The 14,660-nt window shown below is 47.3% G+C and overlaps 1 protein-coding gene across 1 annotated transcript in view; it reads left to right on the forward strand.

Annotated features, from left to right (window-relative positions):
• Positions 1–306: 306 nt before the first annotated feature.
• vstm5 (V-set and transmembrane domain containing 5) overlaps positions 307–14,660 on the forward strand; it is a 32,097-nt gene continuing 17,743 nt past the window's right edge. The window contains exons 1-2 of the mRNA XM_085999925.1: positions 307–453; positions 3,680–4,006. Coding sequence (XP_085856051.1) covers positions 375–453; positions 3,680–4,006 — 406 coding nt within the window. The 5' untranslated portion in view covers positions 307–374. The remainder of the gene's footprint in view (positions 454–3,679; positions 4,007–14,660) is intronic.

The following is a 14,660-nucleotide window of genomic DNA, read 5'->3' on the forward strand; positions in this document are numbered from 1 at the left end:
AATGGCAAGGGGCCCAAAGGTTAAGAATTAAGGAAGTAATGAAAAATAATTGCAGCATAACTGCTACAACTGAATATAAATTATCCTAATTACAAGCTGCAGAATCATACAGATGTACTGGGGTTTGTGCTGAACAATAGACATTGCATTTCTCAATGTGTACACATTGGAAGAAGGCCCACATATGCTTCCTCAATAATCCTAACACCTTTCTTTTGTCAGGCCATGTGCCAGCTCATATGCAGATAACAAAGGAAACCAGTTTGTCCAGAGCACTTTCAGTACAAAGTTCATTTAAAACAGGCTTCCAAGAAGCAGAGACTGAAAAAAATGCGCATGCTGTGCTAATAATCCAACTCCTAATGGATGGTTAAATGTTTCTAATGAGGACCAGAAGCTGGAATAACAACAGTCTCCTGTTAATCTTGTGTTTAGCAGGTTTGTTTTTACAAAGTAAGTGACTAGATTTCATTTATATTTTTGTTTGTGAACAAGGATGGTTTCTCCTTTGAAAGGGGGAGAGACAGAGCCTGTGGGGAGTAATAAACTACATACAATGTCAGCCAGTATGGGGGTTAGGAAAGGAAGTTGGGTGGTCAGCAGTTGAGTAGGGATAGGGTCAAGAGGGTAGGAGATGAGAGAGTTGGGGGAGATTTGGTTTGGTGGGCAAGAGAAATAGGGGAAGAAGCAGCAGCAACTGCACAGAAGCTTGATGACAAAGAAATTCATGAGCTTCACACATTTGTTGTTAGAAGTGAGGGTGGAAGGGGCAGAGGGGAGGAGTTTAAGGAGATGGTTAGTAGTGGAGGAAAGAAGCTGGGGGTTATCTTTGAACTCCAAGATTATCTCAGTTTAGTGGGCAGCTTTGACAGAGGAGAACAAGGCTCAGTTGTGCTTGATGTGGTCCAGCCAGATTAGATGATAGATGGCTAAATTAGTTGTGCGTCAGATATGCTCATGTTCATGCTCAATAAGCACTGTATGGTATACCCATTTTTACAACTACTGCTTGCAGCAGTGCAGCTTTGAGAAACGTCCTTCTGAAAGGCCAGAACACAACTGGCTTCTAACGTTCATTTTATATGTGTGGACTAATAGCACGGCACCATCCATATATAAAATTTGAGAAATTCTAAGGACAGCTCATTGACATTAAATTGAGTGTGGCAATGAAACTTCCACACATTTTGTGAGAGCCTTTTATACCGATGTAAAAGGACAGTCGGACAACAGCTGCTGCACAAGTTCAGCAGTGAGCCCACAAAACTGAAATCCTCACCATTTCCCAACAAATCAATGTTTCTTGAGGCATATGATGTGATTTGCTCCCCAGTTATTTTTTAAGTTACTAACCTGTTCCAGCAGTGCATTTTGGAGCTGGTAACAAACCTGATCAAATGAACATCAAGAATTTCACCCTCAAATAATCATTTTAAAACAGGCTGCAATTTTTTGTTTTCCAAAAGTAGAAGCGTTGTCATTGGGAAGTGAGTGCAGGGTCTTTTAGGTACAACAGCTAAGCCAATCAGAACAAAAAGCATGGCAGATTAAGCAACCAACAAGGCATTTAATGAGCTAAAACGTTTTGAAATTTTGTTAAGCAGCGGAAGCAAACATTTTTGAAGTTTCAGTTGTTTAAATATTTCTAGCTGCTCAAAGCTGGGTTAGCAGCGTTATGAGTGCTTTATGATTGGCTCTTCAGTTGCTCTTCCATTATAACATAGTCAACTTCGGAAGAGCTCCCCTACAGAAGTGCTGTTCCATTTCCCACTTCCCACAACAGCCGTTCTTTGAGACCAGCCAAACCTATTTCTCATTAGCCCGTTATAGCTGGCAGACAGATGAGACATTAATCCCACCAGTCCGAGCTGGATTCAAACTCGGGTCCCAGAGGTGAAAGGTCAGTTCACTATAAAATGCTGATTCCTTTTGTTTCCTGTGACACTTGTTTGACCATTAGGTCACTATGCAAAGGTTTGTACTGGTTCTCAAATTAAAATGAGTTCATTTCATTTAATCATTTAAATCCATTATTAAAGTACATCTATTTAATTTAATAATTAAAAGTAAAGGATTTATTCATTGTCTTTAGGCAACAATTATCCAGCCAGTATATATCTATCAACAGAAATGATGTGAATCTGCTGATTCGAGGTGTATCAGTTCATTTTCCAAACAGCATTAAAATGTAACCCTTGGTCTTAATTTAAAAGATACTTATCTCCCTAATGTTTCAAAATATGAAGAAATAATAATAATAATAATCCTTGATTTGTGATTACATAAAAAGAGTTTGAGGGCAAAGCTTCCTGATATATTTCTTGTCTTCAGCTATATGTAGCTACCACAGAATTTCTGTGCTGACGTTTCTTAATTCCTTATTTCAGTAACTTCTGTACTGGAGAAAGAAAGTCTGCATTTCTAAATGATCTTACAGACTTGTGTTAAGATTCTTTGGTATATTTTATAACTTTCATGATCTATCTGTAGCAGGCAAACCTCCCAAACTGGCAGCACAGTTTATTTTTGAAAAATAAGAAAGGGCACCAAATCGAAAGTGGCTGTTTGCTGGCAGCATTTCCACCATGACTCAATAAGAAAGTCAATCAGATACACAGGTTTGTGTAACATGAGACGCAAGCTTATATAGTTACAAATCACTTTACTGGGCATGGCAATTCAAGTAGCAACACTGTAGAGGGACTATCCTATATAGGAAGCAAAAGAACAAGAAAAAATATTGAATAGACACTGTTGGAGAATAACAGCAGGTCTCATTTAATACTAATTGATATCTTTTTTTGTATTTTTATAGCACACATTGTAGCTAAGAATTACATTTATTCCATCAGCTTGCACTGATTTAAAATAATTTCTTGTGAACACATATAGTGCTGCTGTACTTATTGACAAGACATAGTAACATCTCCTTGATGATTCTACAATCTCCCTGAAGCCACTTGCTAATCTCCCTGGAGTTCTTATTTAAAAGTTGTAAAGTATTAGGTTATTGTCATCTCTCCACTTCACCTGACGAAGGAGCAGTGCTCCGAAAGCTTGTGATTTCAAATAAAGCTGTTGGACTATAACCTGATGTTGTGTGATTTCTTACACTTAACTTTTAGACCATGGGCTCCTTTCAGGCTGCAGCAAGTGACATAGTGACATATCAGCTGAGCATCCTGAGGCCCCACTGGTTCTGTTCCAATTATGTTTGAACCACACTGGACAAATACGCAGATTTACGCCCATTTTACATCCGGGTTTATTCTAATCAGAGCAGCGGGAAATTTGAGCATAACTTGACATCGGCAAAAGGGGCATCGGGCACATTTTTGGCTCTAACATCCGGGTTGCTCCAAGGAAAATATTCCAGGCCTGAAACTACAATTGACAGATTTGTTTTTTCGTTCAAACTTGGTTTTAATCAAGATACTTCCTAAGTATGCCATGTCACAGCCTGCACTCGGCACCTGACCACCAGTGTGGCTCGAACTGGGAACCTATGACCTTCCCATTCCTTAGTGCTGAATGTATGGCACCAATGAGCACTTTTGCAATTGTTCTTAAATCTCCTGCCTCATTATATAACACAAGGTGCTCAAGTAGTTTGAAATAACACAAGAGTAGAAGCATATTTGTAAATATAATGAACACATCTGCTTCTGTCATTTTGCAGCTAATGGAGTTACGGTACTAATACCTCGCCATGTTGTTAGTGCTACAGCGAATGAAAGTGCTATTCTATCAGTGGAGTACAGGTGCAATGGAGTACCCACTATTAGATGGAAACACCTGTCAAGATGGGGGATGAAGAACATCATCACCTGGGAACCAGGCAATTATCAAAACATTTCGGAGAGCTATGAAGACTGGATTCAGGAATTCAGAAATGGGTCCATCCAGCTTTCAAATGTTCAGCTATATGATGCTGGTTGCTATCTTGTGACAGTGACAGACAAAGTAGGAAGTAGCAAGGATGGTGTTATTGTATTGAATATAAATGGTAAGTTACAATTAACGATCCACTTCCTGTTCTTTTCCTTCATTATTTCTGGCTGCGTTTTATGATTTTCCTTTTGTCTGGAAACAGAAACAGTGGCCCTGATTTTAACTGCCCCCACCTTGTGGAAACCAGGCACTTAAAATAATGGGAGTCACTTACCCACACCGATCCTGCTCCCCTCTGCCCACATCCCCATATTAACTTGCTCTTTTGAGCAGGTGAGCAGGATCCCGCAGGAAGGAAGCGGGATCCTGTTTTAAAAATGCAGATCAGGTCTGATGCTGTCATTAGGACCTGGTCTGCAATCTCAACCTGAGTCGGGGGCTGGGACAGGAGGGGCAGTGTCGGCTTCCCTGTCAGGCAAAACCTGCTGGGAGCTCGATCCTGGGCCAGAAGAGGCCCAGAGGTAAGTTTTAAATTTATTTTTAGGTTCCCTTGTGGGCCAGGAGGGGCTCCTCCGGGTCTCACAAGGGAGCCTTCGGCCTCCCTTAGGCCGCGCTTCCCGCCAACCCCCTCCCTCCATCACATTGCGGCCAGTGCCTCCCCTCTCCCTCCGATTGTGACCAGACCACACCCCCATCTCCTGATCGTGGCCAGACCCCTCCCCCCATCTCCCAATCGTGGCCAGACACCACCCCCCCATCTCCCGATTGTGGCCAGACACCCCCCCCATCTCCCGATTGTGGCCAGACCCCCACCCCCACCATCTCCCAATCGTGGCCAGACCCCCACCCCCCCATCTCCCGATCGTGGCCAGACCCCCACTCCCCCCATCTCCCGATAGTGGCCAGACCCCCACCGCCCCCCCATCTCCCGATTGTGGCCAGACACCACCCCATCTCCCGATCGTGGCCAGACCCCCACCCCCACCATCTCCCGATAGTGGCCAGACCCCCACCCCCCCATCTCCCAATCGTGGCCAGGCCCCCACTCCCCCCATCTCCTGATCGTGGCCAGACCCCCACTCCCTCCATCTCCCGATTGTGTCCAGATGCCTCATTACCCCGATCGGTGCCAAACCCTCCTGTAATATACTTGGGTAGAACAAATGAAGGACAGAGACACGATGAGTTGCTAGTCCATGTGCTTCTTTATTGGGCCAGAGCGCACTGAGCATGCTCATACTAAACCATGTGATATTGGCCCAGAAATTCGGGTCGGGGGCTTCCCGCAGGTGCAAGCCCCCGACCTGCACTTACCTTGCAGTTGAGCTGTAGGGCCCCGTGGAATTCCACTCCGGGGCCTGGCCCAGCTGCCGGCGCGCTGTGTTTGCGTGTCCCAGGGGCGTAGTTAGTGCGATGCGTCCCCTGGGATCACGTGAGCCATGGGCAGCCAATCGGAGGAGGGAAAAGCCCATTCGTAAGATTGACAGGTAGACCTGTCAAAACTTATAAATACTACGGGCCCAAAATAGCAGTAAACCTTCAAATAATTTTTTTTTAAATCACACTTTTATAAATTACATTAAATAACTATTTTAAACAATAATTTAAATTTTTGAAAAAAATAATTTTATATTATAATGGGGCTAAAAATAAACTTACCTTGCTTTAAAGTATTTAAAAATAATAAACCTGTGGAAAAAATGTTTTAATTTTAATTAATTGACCACTTACCTTGCAAAAAGCAGGCCTTATGCCTGCTTTTTAAATGTGTAAATCCTGCAGGCTTACTCTCCCGGGAAAACCTGTAAAAAAAACCTAACCGCTGCATTGAGAGGATCGGAAGTGCCGGTTTCCCGCGCATGTGCAGTGCATGCAGGCCGATGGGTGAGTAACCCGTGCGTACTCACCCGGGGAGAGTCGAATTTCTGGGCCAATATATTAAACTGCTTTCCCCTTTAAAAAAAAGTATGTATTCCCCTCTCAAATACAACAAAACTAAGGCCCCACCTTTCCCAGCATTACATGTACCACATAAGGTAGTGGGGAAAATGCTAGATCCATTATAAAAGATGTAATAGCAGAGCACTTGGAAAACAGTGACAGGATCAGACAAGTCAACATGAATTTACAAAAGGTAAATCGTGCTTGACTAACCTACTGGAATTTTTGAGGATGTAACTGGTAGAATAGATAAGGGAGAACCAGTGGATGTGGTGTATTTGGACTTTCAGAAGGCTTTCGATAAGGTCCCGCATAAGAGATTGGCGTGCAAAGTTGAAGCACATGGGATTGGGGTATGGTACTCTCTTGGATAGAGAACTGGTTGGCAGACGGGAAGCAAAGAGTTGGAATAAACAGGTCTTTTTCCGAGCGGCAGGCAGTGACTAGTGGGGTACCGCAGGGATCAGTGCTAGGAGCCCAGCTATTCACAATATATATTAATGATCTAGACAAGGGAACTAGATGTAATATCTCCAAGTTTGCAGATGACACAAAGCTGGGTGGGCGTGTGTGCTGTGAGGAGGATGCCGAGAAACTCCAGGATGATTTGGACAGGTTGGGTGATTGGGCAGATGCATGGCAGATGCAGTATAATGTGGATAAATGCGAGGTTATCCACTTTGGTGGCAAAAACAGGAAGACAGATTATTATCTGAATGGCAATAGATTGGGAAAAGGAGAAGTGCAACGAGACCTGGGTGTCCTTGTGCACCAGTCGCTGAAGGTAAGCATGCAGGTCCAGTAGGCAGTTAAGAAGGCAAATGGTATGTTGGCCTTCATAGCGAGAGGATTTGAGTACAGGAGCAAGAATGTCTTGCTGCAGTTGTACAGGGCCTTGGTGAGACCGCACCTTGAGTATTGTGTGCAGTTTTGGTCGCCTTATCTGAGGAAGGATGTTCTTGCCATGGAGGGAGTGCAGCGAAGATTCACCAGACTGATACCTGGGATGGCACGAATGACGTATGAAGAGAGATTGGGTCAATTAGGCTTATATTCGCTAGAGTTTAGAAGAATGAGAGGGGATCTCATTGAAACTCATAAAATTCTAACAGGACTAGACAGACCAGATGCAGGAAGGTGTAAGGGGGTGGTGTGGGTTTGGTGCGTGCGCCCAGTCAGTTATGCCCCTGACTGTTTGTGAGCAGTTTGAATCGCTCCCACACCCCTGGGTTCTAGACACTGGACTTAGGTATAGGCGGCGATACAGAAAAGACTCGAGTAGACAGGTGGTTTGGATGTAAGCAAAACCAAGATTTTATTGAAATAGAAATGAACATAAACTTACGAGAAGTTACTAGTATAAAATTACAGGCAAATACAAAATAACTATACTTAAACAGGGAATGGGGAACACACGGCAAATCGAGGGAAAACAAACTACATTAACAATCTCCTTTTCCTTATCCCACCCCCTATACCTAATTAGATTAAGCTATGAGGGGCCAGAATTCATGCTCACCAATCAAAATCTGCTGAAATCTAACAATGTTGGGGATTGGGGTTCGCTCTTTGAGCTATCTGGGGCCTGCCGGCATAGAAACATAGAAGATAGGAGCAGGAGTAAGCCATTCGGCCCCTCGAGCCTGTTCTGCCATTTAATGAGATCATGGCTGATCATCCAAATTCAGTACCCTGTCCTTGCTTTCTCCCCATATCCCTTGATCACTTTAGCCTTAAGAAATATATCTAACTCCTTCTTGAATATATTTAATGAATTGGCCTCAACTGCCTTCTGTGGTAGAGAATTCCACAGGTTCACCACTCTCTGGGTGAAGAAATTCCTCCTCATCTCTGTCCTAAATGGCTTACCCCTTATCTTTAGACTGTGACCCCTGGTTCTGGACTCCCCCGCCATCGGGAACATCCTTCCTGCATCTAGTCTGTCCAGTCCTGTTAGAATTTTATAAGGTTCAATGAGATCCCCTCTCATTCTTCTAAACTCCAGTGAGTATAAGCCCAATTGACCCAATCGCTCCTCATACGTCATTCGTGCCATCCCAGGTATCAGTCTGGTGACTCTTCGCTGCACTCCCTCCATGGCAAGAACATCCTTCCTCAGATAAGGTGACCAAAACAGCACACAATACTCAAGGTGTGGTCTCACCAAGGCCCTGTACAACTGCAGCAAGACATCCTTGTTCCTGTACTTGAATTCTCTCGCTACAAAGGCCAACATATGTAAGGAATTAGCACACGCTGGCGGGGTTGGGGTTATTTGTCTCTGGCCAGTCAGAAGCCTCTGAGCTGCTCCAGGGACCCCCTTGAGGTTTTGAAGTGCTCCCCTATTCCTGAGTTCTGACCGCCGGACTTATTCGGTAGCAATGTAGACAGAAAAAAACATGACTCGTGGTTTGGGTGCAAAACAGGCCAGTATTTATTGAAAACAAAAGAAAGAAACAACTTAAAATAATCGATATAGCTCTTATGCCTGGTACAGTACTTTTGCTTAACGCAGTATGCTTAGTGTCCACTAGAGAGCTCCCTGCTCAGTGCAACACTCCTTTATTTTAAAATCCAGCACTTTTAAAATAGAAACTCCTTGCTCACTACAGCACCTTAGCTTAGTGGCTTTTACTTAAAAACCACACTTTAATACAGCTGTACAGTGTTCACTGAAGCACTTCTCTGCTTAGCGCAACACTTCTTTAAATACAATACTTTAATATCGAAACACAGTGTTCACAGAATCCCAGAAACCCCACAGTGCAGATAGAGGCCATTTCGGCCCATTGAGCCTGCACCGACACATATCCCACCCGATCCCCGTAACCCCTACACCAACACATATCCCACCCTATCCCCGTAACCCCACGTATTTAATCCCCCTAACACTAAGGGTCAATTTATCATAGCCAATCAACCTAACCCACACATCTTTGGACTGTGGGAGGAAACCGGAGCACCCGGAGGAAACCCACGGAGAATGTGCAAACTCCACGCAGTCACCCGAGGCCGGATTCGAACCCGGGTCCCTGGCGCTGTGAGGCAACAGTGCTAACCACTATGCCACTGTGCTGCCCGTTCACCCTAGCACTTCTCTGCTTGGTGCAACACTCCCTTTTAATAAAGTTTTAAATACAGTACTTTAAAACAGCTATACATTGTTCACCACAGCACTTCAGCTTGATGTAACACCCCTTTTAATACAGTTTTAAATACAGTACTTTAAAACAGCTACTCCCTTTTAATACAGTTTTAAATACAGAACTCAGTGTCCAACTGAAGCACTTCCTCTGCTCAGTGCAACACCGTCTTACTTAAATAGGGGAGGAGAAACGAACACAACGAGGGAAGATCGACTAAAATCACAGTTCTTAACAAAATTCCCACTTTACTCCCACCCCTATACCTATCCTAAGTTGCCTTGTGGAAGGCCAGAAAAATATATGCTAACCACTGGAAATGCCTGCTCCGTGCCCTGCGAACTTAGATCTTCACTGCCCCGAAGTAAAAAAAACACCCCAGTGTTTTAAAAGTAAACTGCTGGTGATTCACCTCTTCAGGCAGGCTCCCACGCTGTAGAGGGACACGGAGGCGAGGCCAGAGAGAGAGAGAGCTTCTGGGAAGCTATCTTTTATACCCCCTTTTGGGGCCTACCCAGATCCAGATGTTTCTGGGCTAAAACAAAAGGGATCCAACTGCCCCATTGTCCAGTAATGGGTATGGATGAATCACCCATTCATTTTAAACTGTTCCTTTTCTCAGTTTAAATGTCTCTTCAAATTGTCTGTGCTGAGCTTTGAATGCATTTTCCATTCATGATGGGTTTTGAATGGAGTTGTCCTGGTTTGGAAAAAAAACATGTCTTTCTATGTTTACTATGTAAACAGCTTGGGAGGCTAGTGTAAACAGAAGCCATTGTTAGCCATTGTTCTTGTGGTCAGGCTGAAACCGCAGTCAAGTGGTTAATCCTTTGTGCAAACATCTTGTAGCAGTTTCTGTAAACATATCGCTTATCTGCTGCAGGGGGGTGGGGAATCCCCTTTGATTGGCAGCTCCATTGAACCTTTCTTCCACAGACACAGAAAGCTGTTTTCCAAGTCCTTTTGTCTGTTAGCCATTTTGATCCCTGGAATTTTAAAGGCATATCACCCAGGGATTCTTTAATCAAAAAAATTTATCTTCAGAGCTGTAAATTATTGCGAAATCTTACACATACCATTTGCCTTCTTAACTGCCTGCTGCACTTGCATGCTTACCTTCAGTGACTGGTGCACAAGGACACCCAGGTCTCGTTGCACTTCCCCTTCTCTCAATCTATTGCCGTTCAGATAATAATCTGCCTTCCTGTTTTTGCCACCAAAGTGGATAACCTCGCATTTATCCACATTATACTGCATCTGCCATGCATCTGCCCAATCACCCAACCTGTCCAAATCATACTGGAGTTTCTCAGCATCCTCCTCACAGCACACACGCCCACCCAGCTTTGTGTCGTCTGCAAACTTGGAGTTATTACATCTAGTTCCCTCGTCTAGATCATTAATATATATTGTAAATAGCTGGGGTCCTAGCACCGATCCGTGCGGTACCCCACTAGTCACCGCCTGCCACTTGGAAAAAGACCCGTTTATTCCAACTCTTTGCTTCCTGTCTACCAACCAGTTCTCTATCCAAGTCAGTACCTTGCCCCCAATCCCATGTGTTTTAACTTTACACGCTAATCTCTTATGCGGGACCTTATCGAAAGCCTTCTGAAAGTTCAAATACACCACATCCACTGGTTCTCCCTTATCTATTCTACCAGTTACATCCTCAAAAAATTCCAGTAGATTAGTCAAGCACGATTTACCTTTTGTAAATCCATGTTGACTTTGTCCGATCCTGTCACTGTTTTCTAAGTGCTCTGCTATTTCATCTTTTATAATGGACGCTAGCATTTTCCCCACTACCGATGTCAGGCTTACCAGTCTATAATTCCGCGTTTTCTCTCTACCACCTTTTTTGAATAGTGGGGTTACATTAGCTACCCTCCAATCCATGGGAACTGTTCCAGAGTCTATAGAATTTTGGAAGATGACCAGCAATGCATCTACTATTTCTAGGGCCACTTCCTTAAGTACCCTAGTATGTAGATTATCAGGCCCTGGGGATTTATCGGCCTTCAATCCCATGAATTTCCCTAACACCATTTCCCTACAAATACTGATTTCATTCAGTTCCTCCCTTTCATTAGACCCTATGTTCCCCGACATCTCTGGGAGATTATTTGTGTCCTCCTTTGTGAAGACAGAACCAAAGTATATATTTAATTGGTCTGCCATTTCTTTGTTCCCCAATAGAAATTCCCCTGATTCTGACTGCAAGGGACCTACGCTTGACTTCACCAATCTTTTTCTCTTCACATAGCTATAGAAGCTTTTACAGTCAGTTTTTATGTTCCCTGAAAGCTTACTCTCATACTTTATTTTCCCCCTCTTAATTAATCCCTTTGTCCTCCTTCGCTGAATCCTAAACTGCTCCCAATCCTCAGGTTTGCTGCTTTTTCTGGCCACGTGGTCTCGGGGAACTGCAAGGGCGTCGCCCAGGTACAAATACCCCAAGGTTAAAGTCTTTGCTTGGGTACTTTATCTCGCAGGGATGATGGTTCCTCTTCCTCGGGCGGCAGTTGGAGTTTGCATGAAGATAGTCACAGGTCGGCTGGATTGAAGGCCCGTTTATTCGAAGCTTTTCTTCAATCGTCTTCTCATTCGTCTTCCCAATTCATCTCGCCACCTCACCTCGTCGTGTCCCGCCTCGCCTGGCCTTGTTTGTCCGTGTCCGCCTGGTGCAATGCCGGGCGTTCCTGATGGAATGGGGAAAGGCACGGGCAGTGGCCAGGCGGTAAGCGCGGGACAGGGGAAGAGCAGCAGCCACGAGGGCGAGGAGCAAGAAGAAGAAGAGAGAGATTGCTACCCAGGGCCTTCAGTTATACTCCTTCGGATGGCCCTTATCTGCGTGCCAAATCAGGTTAGTTCTTTGTCCCAATCTTGGCGGGCTAGTTTAAGTAATGGTAGCAATCTAAACTAACTGTTTTTAGATGGCCAGTAATCGCATCTACTGGCCTGATGTCTGAGCTATATTGTTATTAATGCATCTTAATCGGCCTGACCAGCCTCAATGGCTTCCCTAAGCTGTTTCTGATTATTTATGCAAACTGCTTGATGGCCTTAAGGATAGGCCTAACTGGTTTTTGATCTGTCTCCGATTTGGCTTAATACATATTCAAAGTCCTGCTGTCTGCTTTTCAAAATACAAAAGTCCTTCTTCACAGAAACTGCATGTTAGGTTTCGATTTCTCCAAAAGCTGCTTGTGCCACAGAGTCCAAGCTTTAAAAATCTTACAGGCTTTCAGCCACGAGGTGCGGACGCCATCTTTGGGTACCCTTTTTTTTTAAATGACCACGCAGGGTCCCTTTTATTAATAACTAGCTGAAGTGCCCGGCGGTGCCGAGGCTTTTTCGAGGGCATGTTGTTGTTGGAAGAGAGAGAGAGAGCGACTGGGGGGAAGAGAGAGAGCGACTGGGGGGAAGAGAGGGAGGGGGAGGGGAGGGGAGGGGAGGGGAGGGGAGGGGGAGGGGGAGGGGAGGGGGGGAGGGAGGGAGGGGAGGGGGGAGGGGAGGGCGGGGGGGGAGGGCGGAGGGGGAGGGCGGGGGGGGAGGGCGGGGAGGGGAGGGCGGGGGGGGAGGGAGGGCAGGGAGGAGGGGAAGGGAGGTGGGGAAGGGGGGGAAGGGAGGGGGGGAAGGGAGGGCGGGGGGGGAAGGGAGGGCAGGGGGGAGGGGAGGGGAGGGGGGAGGGAGGGGGCGGGGAGGGGGGGAGAGGAGGGGAGGGAGGGCGGGGGGCCCCCCCGAGGGTCGCGGCCCCCACCCGAGGGTCGCGCCCCCCTCCCCCGTGGGTCGCGGCCCCCCCCGAGGGTTGCGGCCCCCCCCAAGGGTCGCGCCCCCCCCCCCGAGGGTCGCACCCCCCCCCGCGAGGTGAAGACCGCCGATTGCGGCTGTGTGAGACGGCCGACGGGCCCGGTTGCCAGGGTAACTGTTGACGCTGAGCAAGCCCTGCCCCCCGGCCGAGCCAGAAAGAGACGCCGCGTCTCAGCTCCTGCTGCGCGCGCACCCGAGGGTCGCGCCCCCCCCCCCAGGTGAAGACCGCCGATTGCGGCTGTGCGAGACGGCCGGCGGGCCCGGTTGCCAGGGTAACCGTTGACGCTCAGCAAGCCCCGCCCCCCCGGCCGAGCCAGAGAGAGACGCCGCGTCTCAGCTCCTGCTGCGCGCGCACCCTTTAGTAAGGTAGCGGCGCTGGGCTGAGGCCGGCCCCTGCAGCCTTCGAGTGGGGCCGGGAGGTGCCTAGCTCGGGCGTGGGTGCGGAGGAGAAGCCGAGGCTTCGAGGCCTACCTGGAAAAACGGGGAAAGGTAGGAAAATTAATGAGATTAGATAAGTTAATTCATTTCTAAATCATTTTTTTTTTAAACAATATGGCCTAGAAATTCGGTTTTGGTGCAGCGAGGGCTTTAGTGCCGGAAGTTAGTGCCGGCGCTAAGTCCCCCTGCGCGCGCCAAAAATTCAGTAGCGCCGCGCCCAAACGGCTGCCGGCGCTACTGAGGGGTCTCAGCGCCTCAAAACTGGTGCCACGCGCCGCATTGCGGCGCTATTCCAGCGCTGCGGCGCCCGCTGTGGTGCGGCAGGCTCGGGAAGTGCAGGCCTCCTCCTTCCGTTAAGGAGGAGCTGCCTGCACCCGGCCGCGGCCCGCGATAATCTTTTTAAAAATGAGCCCGGCACCTCGGACAAGTGCCGGGCTTGCTTCTGTTCCGGGGGGGGGGGAGGGAAGTCAGGGGAGGGAGCTGCGGCCAGGCGGCCGGCGGGAAAGCGGCCGGCCGCCGCGGGGCCTTTAATGCGCCGGCGCAAAGTTCTGTAAGGCACCTCTGCCAGAACGTTGCTTGCGGCTGCCACGGGCGAGGCGGCCGCAACTCAATTTCCGAGTTCGGGCGGGTTACCATGGCAACCGGGACGCTGCGCACACCGATGACATCATCGGTGCCGGCGCAGCGCTACCGGCCTAACGCCGATTTAGGGCCCCTGTCAATTTCTAAACTGGCCATAACTTCGGCGCTAGGCCCTCTAGCGCCTCAAAAGCGGCGCTAAGGCCAATGAATTTCTAGGCCTATGTGTTTTAAAAGCAACGTTTTTTTTAAAGACGCAGAAAGCGGGAAAAAGAAAGGAAAAGTTTGGAATCAAGATGGCGGCGACTCACCTCGGTTCAGAACGATAAGGCCCGCCCACACACGCACCGATTGGCCCGGCCGCACGCGGCAGCAAGCCGCCGTACGATTGGTCGACCTCGAGGTCACTCTGTCGCTAATGAGCGGATAATGAGATGCTAATGAGCGGAATGTTGAAGGTTTTTGGGATACCGCGGGCGCGATTTTAGCCCGGCCGAAACGTAAATACGCTTAAAACCGTCTCGGAAGCGTAAGCTTTCTTTGGAGGTAACGCACGCGTAGGTACGCCCTGTAACTTTCGAGCACATAGCCCGCCAGACGCACAGGCGATGACAGACAGATAGACAGAATGACAGACAGAATGACAGACAGAATGACAGATCGACCGATTTATATATATAGATAAACCTTTGGGGAAATGTGGAAATTTTACGAATCCTACAAAGGATGTTCCCGATGGCGGGGGAGTCCAGAACCAGGGGCCACAGTCTAAGGATAAGGGGTAAGCCATTTAGGACTGAGATGAGGAGGAATTTCTTCACCCAGAGAGTGGTGAACCTGTGGAATTCTCTACCA

The sequence above is a fragment of the Somniosus microcephalus genome, chromosome 10 (assembly GCF_052327205.1).
Source record: "Somniosus microcephalus isolate GS21.2 chromosome 10, FLI_Smic_1.0, whole genome shotgun sequence".
NCBI lineage: Eukaryota > Metazoa > Chordata > Chondrichthyes > Squaliformes > Somniosidae > Somniosus > Somniosus microcephalus.